This window comes from Sinocyclocheilus grahami, unplaced genomic scaffold (genome assembly GCF_001515645.1).
Source record: "Sinocyclocheilus grahami isolate Dianchi unplaced genomic scaffold, SAMN03320097.WGS_v1.1 scaffold35.1, whole genome shotgun sequence".
Lineage (NCBI taxonomy): Eukaryota > Metazoa > Chordata > Actinopteri > Cypriniformes > Cyprinidae > Sinocyclocheilus > Sinocyclocheilus grahami.
Genome location: NW_015505214.1, coordinates 2066055 through 2081198, shown reverse-complemented (window position 1 = coordinate 2081198; position 15144 = coordinate 2066055). Strand labels below are relative to the sequence as shown.

Genomic DNA, 15144 nt, shown 5'->3' with positions numbered 1-15144 from the left:
ATTAATTAAAATCATGAAACTTGTTTAATTTAACAGCAATTTAGGCTTATTAAAAGTTTAACAAAAATTACATTCTTAGGGCCCAAATTCTGCGCTTTCTTTTTTTTATTTTTCTGTATTCCATTTTAATGGTTTAATCAAAAAAATATCTAATTAATTGAATTCATAAAAACAACTTAATTTATTAATTTGTATACAATAATAGGGCCCTATGAAGTTAAAATTTTATTTTACTTTTTTTTTTTTTGAAATTCTGTGTTGTGTATTTTCATTTTTCTGGTAATCAAATGAAGGCGAAAACATTAATCTATCTTTTATTCCAATGAAAATTAAACAAACCCTTTATTTTTTTGTACATTAAAAATGCTAGGCCTACACAAGAGACGTTTACTGTGTAACGAGCAATGTCACGGAATTCGTCAAATATTGAATGAATAAATTAAATGCAATTCAGTACGCTTCAATCAAACCACGATATGGACTAGTGTATGTGAATATCAAATGGCAAAAATACTATTTAGCTACTACAGAAGACAACCGCGAGCGTTGCGCGTGCTTAAATAGCAAACTAGCAAACGAAATGCGCGTCTGCGCCGTTCATTCCGTCACATTCCGCGTTACACAGTAAATTACGTTTTTATGAATAGATTCCGGGATTCCGTCCCCATTTTCTACATCGCCCTACTTTTGCTAAGAAGCACGTTCAACGCGGACGCACAGATGGCTGCCGTGGTAATGAACACCACAGCAACCACTTGTGCCTCCGCACTGAACGTGCATCTCGCATATGAAAAGCATTTTAGGGGGCCCTTGGCTTTTGGGGGCCCAAGGCGGTCGCCTATCTTTGCCTAATGGTTAAGTCCGCCTCTGATCTCAGGTACTTATTATGTGCTTTATTAAATCCCAAAATTGTCTAATGTTAGTTTGAAAATCATTTTGCATGGCATTTATAGCCATAGTGAAAGCAACAACAGATAGTTTACGTCAGATCTCGAAAATAAATGAAAGCACACATTTACGTTAAAACTGCGAACTCAATGCGAACTGTGCTATTTGTCACTGGAATCTTGTCGCTCGTAGTTAGGACAAGGTGTAGTAATATTTCACAATATTACTGTTTTTACTGTATTTTTAATCAAATAAATGCAGCCTTGGGGAGTATGAGACTTCTTTCACACACAAAAAAAAAATCTTTATTATTCCAAACTTCTGACCAGTAGTGTATGTTATGTTTTTAGTGTAAGTATTTTAGTTTGTAACTGAGACTCATGTTTGTATGTGTATCAGGTTGTCCCTAAAGATCGAGCCACCAGCTACCAGCACACCTCGCACCACTGCCTCTAGAGAGGACCTCACAGGTGAGAAACGCATGCGGCCCACACACACTGACGCTAACCAGGCGTCGTGCCATACATCTCTTCTGAGTTGTTATCCTAACCAGATGCAGCCATGATGTGACAGCATTTTGTCAGGCGTTTGGATTTTATTTATGTTGCGTCATGCTGGGTTTGCTCTGGCCACAGTGAAGTTCCAGTGGTTCAGATTTTCCCTCCCTAAAGCTGAAGACCTTCAATGTCACACGTTCTTGTTAATGATTAGTGTGTTCGCTGTTTTTGTGACACAGGTCCAGACACATCTGCGTCACCGTTATGTGGTCGTCGTGGTAATGTTGCTGAAGGTGCCCTGCCTAAAGTCCCGCCGACGCCACCTTCACCCCGGAACCTCATCACCTACGGACACAGGAAGTGCCACAGCCTCGGCTACAAGTGCGTTTGATTCCTATCCTCCGGTCATTTGTATACATCACCCACTCCTTTGTGTCTGAGTTTATTCTGTCTACTTCAGTACCTTTAGTCATTCTTTGTGTTTATATTAAATTTGTGGAAACAATTGGCACTTAACACGAATAAGTAAAATATATAAATTACAAAGATATACATTTTAAAACAAATGGTTAGTGAAATTTGGTGCTCAGAAATATGCATGTGTATTTATTTATTTATTTTAAATGCGGTGTTATTTAAATGAGGTTTCATTTACTAGTCAGTGAAACAAGGTGCTTTAAATCTATATATGGAGAGCTCATATTCCTGAGACTGACAATCAATTTTAGTTTATTATTTTGTTTTGTTTTACTTAAACAGATAAAAATGTATTTAAAAAATAAGATGTTCATCTTGAAAGTCCCAGTTTTAAGGATTGTTGGAATTTTTTCTTTGCAAATTATTATGAATGATTGATATTTAAAAAGGACGTTAATTATTGAAAATAGTTTTACTACAATTTAATTAACATAAATTCAACAGAATTATGTCAAAATTATGATGTTGTTTATTTGACTATACGAGCTAGGCCTGTATCGATATTGTGGCACGTGCGCTGCAGTGGACCGCGCTTAATTTGAATACAAGCACACCATTTAAAATGGAGTAGAAAAGTGTGAGGTTTCTAAAAAATAATTAATAGGGCATGATATAGGCTATAGCTAGGCTACAACAAGGTTTAATCTGGCCGTAGAGGAACACAACTGGGTTGCCTGATATAAAGAGACGTAATCCCCGAAACAGAGCTTCACACTTGCACAATACGGAAATATTTGAAAAGCGTGCTACTTATCTTTGTCAACCTGGCAACCATGTGCGCACGAGCTCTCACTCCACTGTGGATAAACGCACTTGCTTTCTGAAAACACCGGTAAACTTGCAGTTTAACGATCTCCACTGTGTTCTATTCTCAGAAAAGTGTGATTCATCAAGTGTTTATTTATGAGAGAGAGAGAGTGGCTGTGTATGTATGAATTACCACCGTTTTGCCACGTTTCTCTATTAATAGTGAAGCTGTGTGTTTAATTTCTTTAGAAACAATGTTACCAGCTCCTTGTTGAGAAAGATAACGTAGCTCTTGAGCGATTAAGATAAAATTGTGGGGCAGCGCTAAAAAACTTGTTGCTGGATGTCTGTGCGCATGCGCAACGTGATCTGTGTGAGTGACTGAGTGTGTGTGTGCGTTGGATACAGTGAAGACAGCGCATTAGTTTAGAACGCTTCTCTTTTTTTTTTTTTATGTAGAGAGTGCGTTAATTTGTGCAATGATAACCTACCAGCAATGTTAAGATGATTTTTTAAATATATTAATATGAGTACATTACAATATAAATTTATTAGAATGAGTACATTATTGTTTATGGGCTTAAAAACAAGATGCAAGCAATCATAATATTGTACCTGGTGGGGAGTGCCCAATGGAAATATGAAACATATGCCATTACCTATATTGTACTGTGGTACAGTTCAGGAGGCCCTTCATAATGCAGAGGTCAGCTCAGCTGCTTGCTCTGCCAATAGTTAGAAATGGCTCTATAGTATGCAGTGTTTAATAAACAGCTGTTTTACTAAATTTTGCTGAGGTGAAATTCAGTGCAGTCCTGTATCGTGGCCTCTGTATCGGGATGCCTATCGTATCGTGACTTTGCTGGTAATACACAGCCCTATTATTTATTGTTAGTCAAAAAGGTCAAGACCGGAGTTGGAATAAGCCAAAATCATACTTATGTACGATATTATTGGCAAGTGCCATTTATTTTCAGTGTTTTGTCTGACACCTTAACAGCAGCAGTACAATTTGGCATTGACTGGAATTTAGTTCTGTTCCTCGCAGTCGATTTTCCATTCAGGCTACAAATCTGAATGACTTGTTTCTCATGTCTTTCACCTCACCTCACTGCTTTGCTAGCTTTGTTTCATTAGTACAATTCATTGAAACACTCTAGCATAAAGCAGAAACTTCCTGAAAAAGATCTGCCTTATATACAACCCCAATTCCAGAGAAGTTGGGACGTTTTGTAAAATGCAATAAAGTCAAGAATCTGTGATTTGGTCATTCTCTTTAACTTTTATTTAATTGAAAAAAAATATATACAAATAAAAGATTTACAAAGTTTTCACTGACCAACGTAAATGTATTTTGTAAATATGAACAAATTTAGTTTTTAACAGCTGAAACACATTCCAAAAAAGTTGTGACTGAGGCAAAATAAAAGTGAAAAGGTTATCGAATGTCCACATTAAATTGTTTTGAAACAGTTCACAGTAAGCAGGTGAATTGGTAATAGGTCATTCCCACTTGCAAACCCCGTCAAGGACAGTTATACACGCACATACATGACCACATGCTTGAGTACATACGAACACAGCATGTCATCATGGAACATGCTGGAATCTAACGTAACCCTTCCCGCTTCCCACCAACCCTCCTGAACAGAGACTCTTCCAACGCTTCTCTTCATCATCATTAACTTAACACAATCACTTTTCTCCAAGACAGCTTTTGATTAATCTGTAATTGATTGTTTATAATGCGTTGACAATCTCAAGTGTGACATAAACCTGCTTTGAGACTCTAGTTTCCCATAATTAAACACCTGGGCTAAAACAAGCTTCAGCATGTGAATGTAAAAGGACCTTTGCACTAGAATGTGTGTTTTTTGGCAGAGAAGAGTGTGTTCTGTGACCCTCAGCTGCCTGTGCTTTCCTCTGACCGCAAATACTCAAAAAATTTATTATTATTATTATCATCAATGTTAAAAACAGTTGTGCTGCTTAATATTTTTGTGGAAACCGTGATACGTTTTTTTTAATTTCAGGATTCTTTGATCAATAGAACGTTCAAATGAACAGCATTAGTTTCAAATACAAACATTTTTAAATATTTATAAATGTATTTATTGTCACACTTGATCAATTTAATATGTCCCTGCTAAATAAAAAATACATCTATTTTTTATCTTTCTTTCACGAAAAAAATGATTGCACTACTTTTTCTATTCTTTTTCTACAGTCAATTTTATGTAATACAGTAAAAAAAAAACCCGTAGGTTCTTCTGAGAACCAATATTAATTATTTAAAAATATGGTGACAACGTAAAATGTAAAAAGTGGTGTTCTAACATAAATCTTTTCTTAGTCCCACTTTGGACTAATAAAAACCCGAGCACCCTCATTCCCACCTCTGTGAGATTTGAACTGGCTGATTTTTAGAGTACAGTATGCTTTGTACAGTCCACGGGAGGTCCATCTGAAGCTGATGAAATGATGACACTCTTCACGGGAGAGGAAGAGAGCGTCACTGTGTCCTGCAGCCCGATGCGTCATCACATAATCACTTCAGTATGACACTGATGGGAGACCGTCCAGCAGGAGAGTTTGAGAGAGACAGGGATCCTGTGAGCCAGGAACAGTTACACTGAATGGACTCAATCAGACAGAAAGCCTTGGGTGGCGTTTGTAGAGATGTGATGCTGTCCTGGAGGAGTAGAGGAGCCAGGAAGGATGCTAACAACAGCATGCCGAATGGCTGATTAATCAGGCTTCAGTGCTGAATGAAGGCAGCTGTTGGATAATGAGATGGATGACATCATGAGCTGTCACACATTATCAGTGTTAATGAGATGCACATGTCACTATCCAATACACATACACTAACAGATGTTTATACACACACAGCTACTTGCTTACGCTGACACTTGTGATACACGTGTGTTCAGGATTGTGCACAAGAATGAAGCCAAGCTGTATGTGAATATATTTATATTATAGCAGTTCAATTGATTTTCATTTTTCAAATTAATTAATTAAATAATAATAATAACAAAAGGAAGTAGTGGTAGTAGTAGTAATAATAATATTTTTTCAATATAAATATATTTCTTTAAAAATTGTAATGTCATTTGATGTAATTAGTAATTAAATAATTATATTAAATAAAAAATTTGATTAGAAGCATTTAATATGTTGACCCTAACTTCCAGTTATTTTATTTTCAGTATAATAATAATAATAAAAAGATTTACAATGCTATTTAATATCATTTGATTAGAAGCATTTTAATAATAATAAAATGAAACCGCTTTATACAAATTGATATTTGTAATTAAAAAGTTTATTAAAATGTAAATGTTTATTAAAATACAAAAATATTATTAGACACGTTTTAATGTTTTGACTAATTTTCGTTATTAATAATAATAATAGTTGTAGTATTTCAAGTTAAATGAATGTCTATACAAATTATAATTCCATTAATATAATTTGTAATTAAAATGTTTATATTAAGAAAGATTAGAAGCATTTGAATATTTTGACTGTATTTTTCACAGTTCAAGTCTACCGCCAGCAAAAGTGTTTCTGTTTTGGGCTTAATGGCCATGATGGCAGACGACCCGGAGCATCCCGACATCTTCCTGCTGACTGACTCTGAGCATGGTGAGACAGCCAATCACAAGCCTTGTACTCGGACAGCAACCAATCACAAGTTTTGATCAAAGCGACATGACCTATCACCAGAGTTGGGGAGTAACGGAATACATGTAACGGCGTTACGTAATCAGTATACAAAAATCTAGTAACTGTAATCCGTTACAGTCACATCAAAAAACTAAGTATTCAGATTACAGTTACATTTTGTAAAAAATGGGAATACTATCAGGATTACATTTGTTACATTTAAAATTAAATAAATTGGTATTTTGACATAGCGCTATATATTTAGCGCTGCATAGTAGAGGTCTCCATTCCGTGCATTAAATTCCCGAATAAAATGCAGTAGCGGTCGGTAACTGGTGTAATTTGAACGGGAGTGGGCGGTCTAACAATATCCCGTTCCTGACGTCCATTTAGAACAGCATATCTGCGCTTTATTCTTATTGACCACCGGTTCAGCTTGTGCTCAGGACTGTTATGCATGCGCTGCACACATGCTTTAAACCTCAAGCATGTGCATAACGATGCTCAGAGCAGGCGGTACCTGTGGTAAATATACGGCCCTCAGACAGAACAGGCAGGTTGTCGATAATAATAGTTTTCAAAGAGGGTAAAGGAAATAACAGTTGTACAGTGTAAGCTATGCATGAAGACTTTAACAAAGGCTACTCAAACAACTTGAACATTTGCAGGTACGACTAGCATGGAAATCATCATGTTAGCTAAAATTGAGTGTTTGTTAGTGATTTAAAATTCCATGGTGTGCATGACTGCAGTTGTGTGTAAGTTTTCTAGCGGAAAATGAGCTGGAAAATGTAGAAATTAACATGAGAGTCCCAACACCATGGATCAGTCAATGAAATAAAGAAAGATCATAGCATTTCACACACATTTCGACAAGTAGGCTTATTTTAAAATAGACTAATATGTATATGGTGTAAATTGTTTAATGTTGTGTATAAACTATATTTATTTTTACTTGTACGTTAAAGAAATAAAAAAATAATAATACAAATAAAACTGTATTACTAAACTGTATAGCCATTAGATGTCTGCATAGCCTTTTATATAAATATACGGGCTGTAATATCTAGATGGTGAAACAAGACACGACTTTTAACAGTTTCAAATAGTTTTTACTATAGTTTTTATTCGTTTTAAAGTCATAGTTGAATAAAAGTACTTAGGTATTGCTTTTTTGACTTAACATATGTAACTTGAAGTAATCCAAAAGTAATCAGATTACATTACTTTTATATTGTGGTACTTGGATTACGTTACTGAATACTTTTTTAATGAAGTAATTTGTAACTGTAACGGAATATATTTTAAAAGTAACCCTCCCAGCCCTGCCTATCACTGAAATAAAGCCTGTTACAAAACATCTGTTCAGTCGATACTGAGAATTAGTATATGATAATATGCAATTTTCTGCAATTATTCTTTGTGTGTGTGTGTGTGCCATCAGGAAACTCGTATAAGTTCCAGGCAGGGAACAGAATGAATGCTCTGCTGTGGTTCAAACACTTGAGTGCAGCTTGTCAAAGCAACAGGCAACAGGTGAGTGTGTGTGTTTTTTTATTTAGTCAGCTCAGAATGTTTTTATCTCACAGTGTTCTTTGTAGAGAAAATGCACCATATAAACCATTCAGTGCCCTTCGGTGTGCACTTAATGTTGAGAGCGTTTCCATGCGAAGGCTGCATTTCTAAGCTAAATTGTAGATGTTAATTGCTCCTCGGGAGATGTTATTGTGTTGAAATCCTTTGGGTTCAATAAACGTGGGAACATTTTGCTCTAACCTTCTGTTTTGAAGCAGCAAATTACGGACTGTTGCAGTGGGATCTATTAAATGAAAAACATTTCACTTAATGGCGTTTTGAAACCTCTTGTTTCCAAGTACATGGGTCAGACTGACCTACAAAACCATGTTCCATCATCAGGTGCTTAGGTCTTCATTAAACTGAGCAATGACACTGCCCTCTAGTGCTTGATTTTTACTAGACACTTCATCATGAAGTTCATGATATTTGTGTGTGTGTGTGTGTGTGTGCATGTTTATGTGGTTTATGAGGACACAAATTTGTATAATAACATGGGTATGACATAGGTATTACAACGAGAAGGTGCTTTATGAGGACATTTTCAGTGTCCCTGTAATTCAAAAGGCTTATAAATCATTCAGAATGAGTTTTTTTGAAAATGTAAAAATGCAGAAAGTTTCCTGTGAGGGGTAGGTTTAGGGGTAGGGTTGGTGTAGGGCAATAGAAAATACGGTTTGTACAGTATAAAAACCATTACGCCTATGGAGAGTCCCCATAAACCATAAAAACAAACCTGAGTGTGTAATTTATTTATTTCATTAATGAATTCATTTTGAAGTACTAAATTAAACTTAAACATACATTTACACCAAATACAATGAATACAACATAAATAATAACATAAAATATTATAAATAAATATTATGAAAGGATTATAAATATTATACAAATATTCTGTGAAATGTGACCCTGGACCACAAAACCAGTCATACGGGTAAATTTTTCGAAATTGAGATTTATACATAATATATACACAATAAATAAGATATCTATTGATGTATGGTGTGTTATGATAGGACAATATTTGACTGAGATACAACTATTTGAAAATCTGGAATCTGAGGGTGCAAAAAAAAAATCAAAATGTTGAGAAATTCACCTTTAAAGTCGTCCAAATGAAGTTCTTAGCAATGCATATTACTAATCAAAAATTAAGTTTTAATATATTTACAGTAGGAAATTTACCAAATATCTTTATGGAACATGATCTTTACTTAATATCCTAATGATTTTTGGCATAAAAGAAAAGTCAATAATTTTGACCCATACAATGTATTTTTGCTATTGCTACAAATATACCCCAGCGACTTAAGACCGGTTTTGTGCTCCAGGGTCACATATTATATATTACAAAATAACTGTTTTCTGTTTTAATGTTTATTCAAATGTAATTTATTGATGTGATGCTAAACTGAATTTTCAGTATCATTCTAATATGCTGATTTGCAAGAAACATGTATTATTCTTATTAATGTTGAAAACAGTTATGCTGTTTAATAGTTTTGTGAAAACAGTGATACATTTTTTTCCCAGGATATTTTGATGAAGAGAGAGCATTTATTTGAAAGAAATCTTTATATAAATCTTTCATTTTTAATTAAATGTATACATTTTATACATTTGCTGGTATAAAATAGCTAGCTGGTGCATATTTTGATCGCACTCAAACACTTATCATTAATTCTATCATTAATTATAATATATTTCAAGCCCTTGGACTTTTGCTGGGATAGACATTTAATGATAGGACCTCATGGAACTTTTATCTACAAACTTTCTCCAGAGTATTCACCATCTCAACTAGAATAGAATAGCCTAGTAGAGATCAGTACAGGATCCTGTGAAATCAGACATATCACTTTCAGATTTTCTCATTGTCACTTTCTCTTTTTCCATTTCAGGTCCCAGCGAATCTAATGTCTTTCGAATGAGTGAGACCAGGGCGAATCAAACACATGGAGAGCTCATGAGCGGCTGGATGACAGGAGAGCAGAGGAATATGAAGATCGCTGGGGAAGGAGGAGAGGACAGAGACGAATAAAAGAGCAAATGACTCGTGTTTTGTGTGCGTTGGAGCTTTTCCACTGCCATCACCCAGCCTGAACCCCACAGCAAACTCCTCGAGCACCACTGCCTTAACAAGCAGAGTGTGTGTGTGTGTGTGTGTGTGTGTGTGTGTGTGTATGTATGTGTGTGTGTGTGAAAGAGAGAGTCAGCAAACTCCTCGAGCACCACTGCCTTAACAAGCAGAGTGTGTGTGTGTGTGTGTGTGTGTGTGTGTGTGTGTGTATGTGTGTGTGAAAGAGAGAGCGACGTGACGCCCCCAGCAGCAACGGTGTTCCCTCCGCTGGTTTGACCTGATTCCTTCTTCCTTTTACATTTTATTTACACTTCCTGCATCTTCCATCCAATTCCGAGCAAGCGAGGAACTTGGATTCTTCTTTGGCTCTTCTTGAAGGACTCTTCATGGACCTCCGAAGTTTGTTTACACCTTCTTTACCTTGTTTGTTGCTTGAGTTTTATGGTTGTAAACCTAATCAGCGCTCCTCCTTCATCGACCAAACACACCCAGGAAACTCTCCAGCTCTGTACAAGACATTGATTGCGTCTTCACACACTTGAGTTAGGCTAATGCAAGCATGACACAAGATTTTCCACAAACAGGTTCAACTGCAGCAAATGGAAGTCCCTCATTTATTAAAACGCAACCAGAAAGGGCTCCGATACTCGACGAATTCCAGATGAAGAGAAACTCTTTTATCTTCTGAATGTTTCTATTCAACTTCTGTGCTCTTTTATGGATTCTCCAACCTTCTTTTTAGCTCATATCAACACAAACACACACACACACACACAAAAACATGCTTGTTTTGCTTGAAGGCACCCAAGATGTTCAAAACCAGGGTGTGTAGGAAGAAAAGATTGAGAATGGAAGAGCACATCAAGCAGGAACAACAAGATGTTTGAAGCCACTCCTTTATGGTAAGACGCGTACAGCTTCAAAACATCTGCAATAAGCACACCGGTTTACACAGGTTCAGTCAAACAGTAAAAGAATGGTTTGTTTTCGCTTTTTGAGTTGTCTATGAGGACACACCTACATAAACACACTTTTCAAGCTGTGAATGTTAGTGAGCGCAGACGTCAGTTGGTTTACATCCTCAAACTTGTATTTAGTCCCGTTATATTTAGTTTTTTTCCCCCTACCAGTGGTTTTCCAATGGAATAGTGGGAATGGTGGGAATCGGAGCAGGAGATAAGGCACTGCTTGTGTTTTCTCTGCATCAATGTGGTTTTATTTTATTATTTTATTTCAGTATTACTGGGATAGTTGCACATGTCTATTTTAATTGTCTGTTACATTAACATGTTATGTCTGATTTTGTAATTTTCATTTTGAAAGTAACGCCACCTCGACTTGGCTTTAGTGGGATGTTTTCTTCTCATTGAGCCATAAAGGTTCTTGTTTGCTCATTTAGAGAACAGCTTTATCAGTTTCTATTGGGAACAAGAGATGTTAGTTCTGAGGCATAACGGAGCAGGAGGCCTTATTCCGCCAGAGGTTCGATTAGATTGGTCCGTCTTTATCTTTCGATTTCACTAGATCCCCCTGTTCTTCTGTATTTTTCCAGGCTCAGCTCTATTGTTTCCAGTCGTGTGGAATGTCAGTCGTTTTTCAAATGGGAAGATCTTGGGTAATAAAGGACATGAATCCAACTTTGCTTGGATGATGATTGCAAGAAACTTCTTCCAGAGTGTCGAGGTGCTGTGGCGTTTTTGTTTGACCGACAATAATAAATTAAATTTACATGAATAAACGGTAATGGAGGAGTTGGCAACTGGTATATACTCGGCATGACTTCAGTAACAAGTTATCGCCATTTGCTTTGTGGTGTTTTTGTGTGGGATTTGAGTGGAGATGATTGGATGCTGAGGTAGAGGATGGGAAACTGGCCATCTTGCATTGCTTGTCTTCTTAAAACAATATTTTGGTAAGGTGTCTTTAATCTAAAAGGGAGGATTTTATAGGAAATGGGGTGTCCATATTGAGACATTTGAGAAATGCTGGTTGTGACAGGTTAGCTGATCTGGGGTAGTTTTTGTTTACATGCGTTTGTATTCTTCTGAGCCTTTAATATCAGGTGTTAGCACTTTGGGTTGTAAAAAAGCTATCTGAAGCTCTGCCACATAAAAGATGAGGGGGAAAAAACGCTATGGGAGTCAATCAGCAAAATGAGACACTCGAAAAACACTATCGACAAAGTGTTTATATGATAAATGAACGTGAATGTTATTTTGGTTCAAGCTGTGAAAGTCCCGTAAGGCTGGATCGTCATTTTTGAGCTGTTGTGAAAGCACAGGCAGAGAAGTTTCAGAAGGTCTTGACCAACCACATGAACTTGGCACCAAGATTTAAAGGAGAAAGTTGTTGAAATGGGAATTTTTCTTAATAAACGTAGGGGAACATCAAGCCAGACATTTTACTGAAATGAGTTATGCATCTTGTCAGAGACTTGGACCAAAGTATATTATGATACTGTTGGTTCTGTGGCATTTTCTAGGTTTATTTCTCTAAAACATTCGGATGAGGGTTGACGTTATGGAATAGTAAGAGCAAGAAACTGTGTATGGTTAATAAATGGAGACAGAAGAACGGTGGGAAATGTGATTAAGCTGCCTCTGTTATTTAATGCATTTTTGGACCTTTTTGGATTGTTTTTGTTCCAGTTGTTTATTATTTCACACTACATCTCTCTCTCTCTCTTTGTGAACAATAATGAAATAGCGGTGATGAATGAAATTGTCCATGATGCATTTTTTTCCCCTTAACTACAGTAATGATAAATGTTATTTTTGTTGTTGCTGGTTTGTCTTTTTTTCCTTTACAGTTAATGTGTTATGTTCAGTCTTTTCAATGAGATTCTCTACATCTACAACATACTTTGTATTATTCGGTTTCACTGTCTTTATATGTACAGTGCATATGATATCATACACATACACATGATATTGACAGATGGACTTCTCATCTTCTCTGCCGCTTTCTTTAGCTGTTCGAACTTCACTGCATCACTTGTTTTATGTGGTGGTGTATTACAACGGAATGATACAGATTTGTAATGAGTTGTTTAAGAAATGAATTTGTGTGTGTGTGTGCGTGCACATCTCACTCTGTGCCATCCTGCGTCACTTGCTCCCACCCACCTTATAACCTCCCTGTCTGACCCCACGCCGGCTGGGACCCATGACCCAGGGTAGCGCTATGACCTTTGAACTGAGAGATGTGCTCCTGGGTTCCAGACAGGACAAAACTAATAAACACTTTTGGTTGTATGTTTTTTAATCCAGTGGTCCCCGTGTCTTCTTTTGGCTGAGGATGTGGCTTTGTTCAGAATTGCATATGAATGTAATTACAGCAAGGCATCCGCAAAGTAATCATCATGACTTTTAATATATCTTTGATCAGAGTTTTTGGTTTTTACTTTTTCTAATTAAGTATGAAACACTGAGGTCATGTGACAGCAATGTACCATATTACTCATATGCACTGTATACAATATAAGCAGTGTATATACTACAAGCAGTATGCTATATTTGATTCTGAACATCATCTGTGTGTTGCTTGCACAGCTAAGCTAGTGGTACAACTCTGTAGTCTCTACTGTTAAAGTAAAATAAGTGATGTGCTGCTCCACTTTTAAATGTGTGATCCTTTGTCTTTCAGTGGGTATTTTTAGCTGCATTTACAGTGTACAGCAAACTACTGCTCAAGGAATATACATATTAAGGACAGAATGTTTTTGAAATCCTTTGTTGTGAAAAAGCTACATTTTACACAAAAAAGGGCTTCACTAGATAGGATTTGTTTTGCAGTAAACACTACAGATTTTTTTTGTGTAGAACACAAGGAGTTTTGCTACAATTCCCCAGGCTAATGCTAGGGCAGAGGGTGGTGACTACAGCAGACAACACAGTCACAGAGTCCTGTGAAGTCATAAGAGTTTTTTGTGAGGAATCGACAAATTAGTCATTCACTAAAAATCTTTTCTTTTTTTTATGTTATGTTCTGGCTTTCAATTCAGTTGTGTTGCATTTCAGACAATTAGGCAGGAAGAAAGAAAGGAATGAAAGTTTGGAAGAGCATGACTCACACTGAGGATAAGTATTGATGACAGGTTTTTCGTTTTTGGATAAAGAAGGGTTAGTGATAGTTCATGCAAAAATGGAAATTCTGTCATCATTTACTCACTCTCAATTTGTTCCAAACCTGTATGAACTTCTTTCTTCTGCTAAACACAAAAGATATTTTTGAATAATGTTGGGTATCCAAACAGTTGCTGGTAGCCATTGATTTACATTGTATTTATTCTCTACTATGTATGTCAATGGCTATTGCCCACATTCTTCAAAAACGACAACAAAAAAAACTTTTTGTGTGTTCAACAGAGGAGCTTTGGAATGGCGTTTGGGTGAGTAAATGATGATAAAATTGTCATATTTTGGGTAAATTATGCCTTTAAAGGGGTAGTTTAAACAAAAATGTTAATCCTACAATGTACTTACCCTCATGTCCTTCAAGATATTTTGGAAAATATCAACATATTTAAAAAAAAAAAAAAAAAAAAAAATGTATCAAGATCTGTTTTTTTCTTCTTTATATAATGGAAGTCAATGAAAACCAAAACTGGTTGGTTACGGTTACTTTGGAAATGTAATCGGTTACAAATGACAAGTTACCCTGTTTAAAAGTGTAATTATCTCAATTACTTTATTAGATTACTTTTAAATTTCTAACGAAAGTTTTCAACTGTTAATCATTTTGAAACATTTAAAGCAGACATGTTTAACCTTACAGTATTACTCAACACTGATTACTGTCACACTTTCAAAATCCTTCTTCACTTGAATTAAGATTATGATGATAAATTAATTTTAAAGCACAGCCACCACAAAATCAGACTTTAGCACCTCTTTTTACTTTGAGATCACTCTGAGCTTAAATACAGATTATATACATGTATGTGTGTGTATATATATGTATGTATGTGCGTATATATATATGTATGCATGTGTGTGTATGTATATATATAAGAGCAAGTCGACATCATCCTGTCAGAGTTCACATGCAGGCTGGACCTGATTGATAAATGTCCACTGCCACTGACCATGAAGCTGGAGGCTATTAGACAGGTGGCACTGTCTAAAGTACAACATCTGTTCTCCAATGTTCATATCCAGCAGAAAGTGCTGAGCGAAATGAATAACAAAAGAGTGAGCTTAGTGC

The 15144-nt window shown here is 36.1% G+C and overlaps 1 protein-coding gene across 1 annotated transcript in view; it reads left to right on the top strand.

The window, feature by feature from the left end:
- The window catches only part of LOC107581502 (ras-specific guanine nucleotide-releasing factor RalGPS1-like), a 97142-nt gene extending 87101 nt beyond the window's left edge, over nt 1-10041 (top strand). Inside the window, exons 10-14 of the mRNA XM_016267080.1 lie at nt 1288-1358; nt 1625-1766; nt 6139-6260; nt 7726-7817; nt 9761-10041. Of these exons, the coding sequence (XP_016122566.1) occupies nt 1288-1358; nt 1625-1766; nt 6139-6260; nt 7726-7817; nt 9761-9790 (457 nt within the window). The 3' untranslated portion in view covers nt 9791-10041. The remainder of the gene's footprint in view (nt 1-1287; nt 1359-1624; nt 1767-6138; nt 6261-7725; nt 7818-9760) is intronic.
- Nucleotides 10042-15144: the final 5103 nt, after the last annotated feature.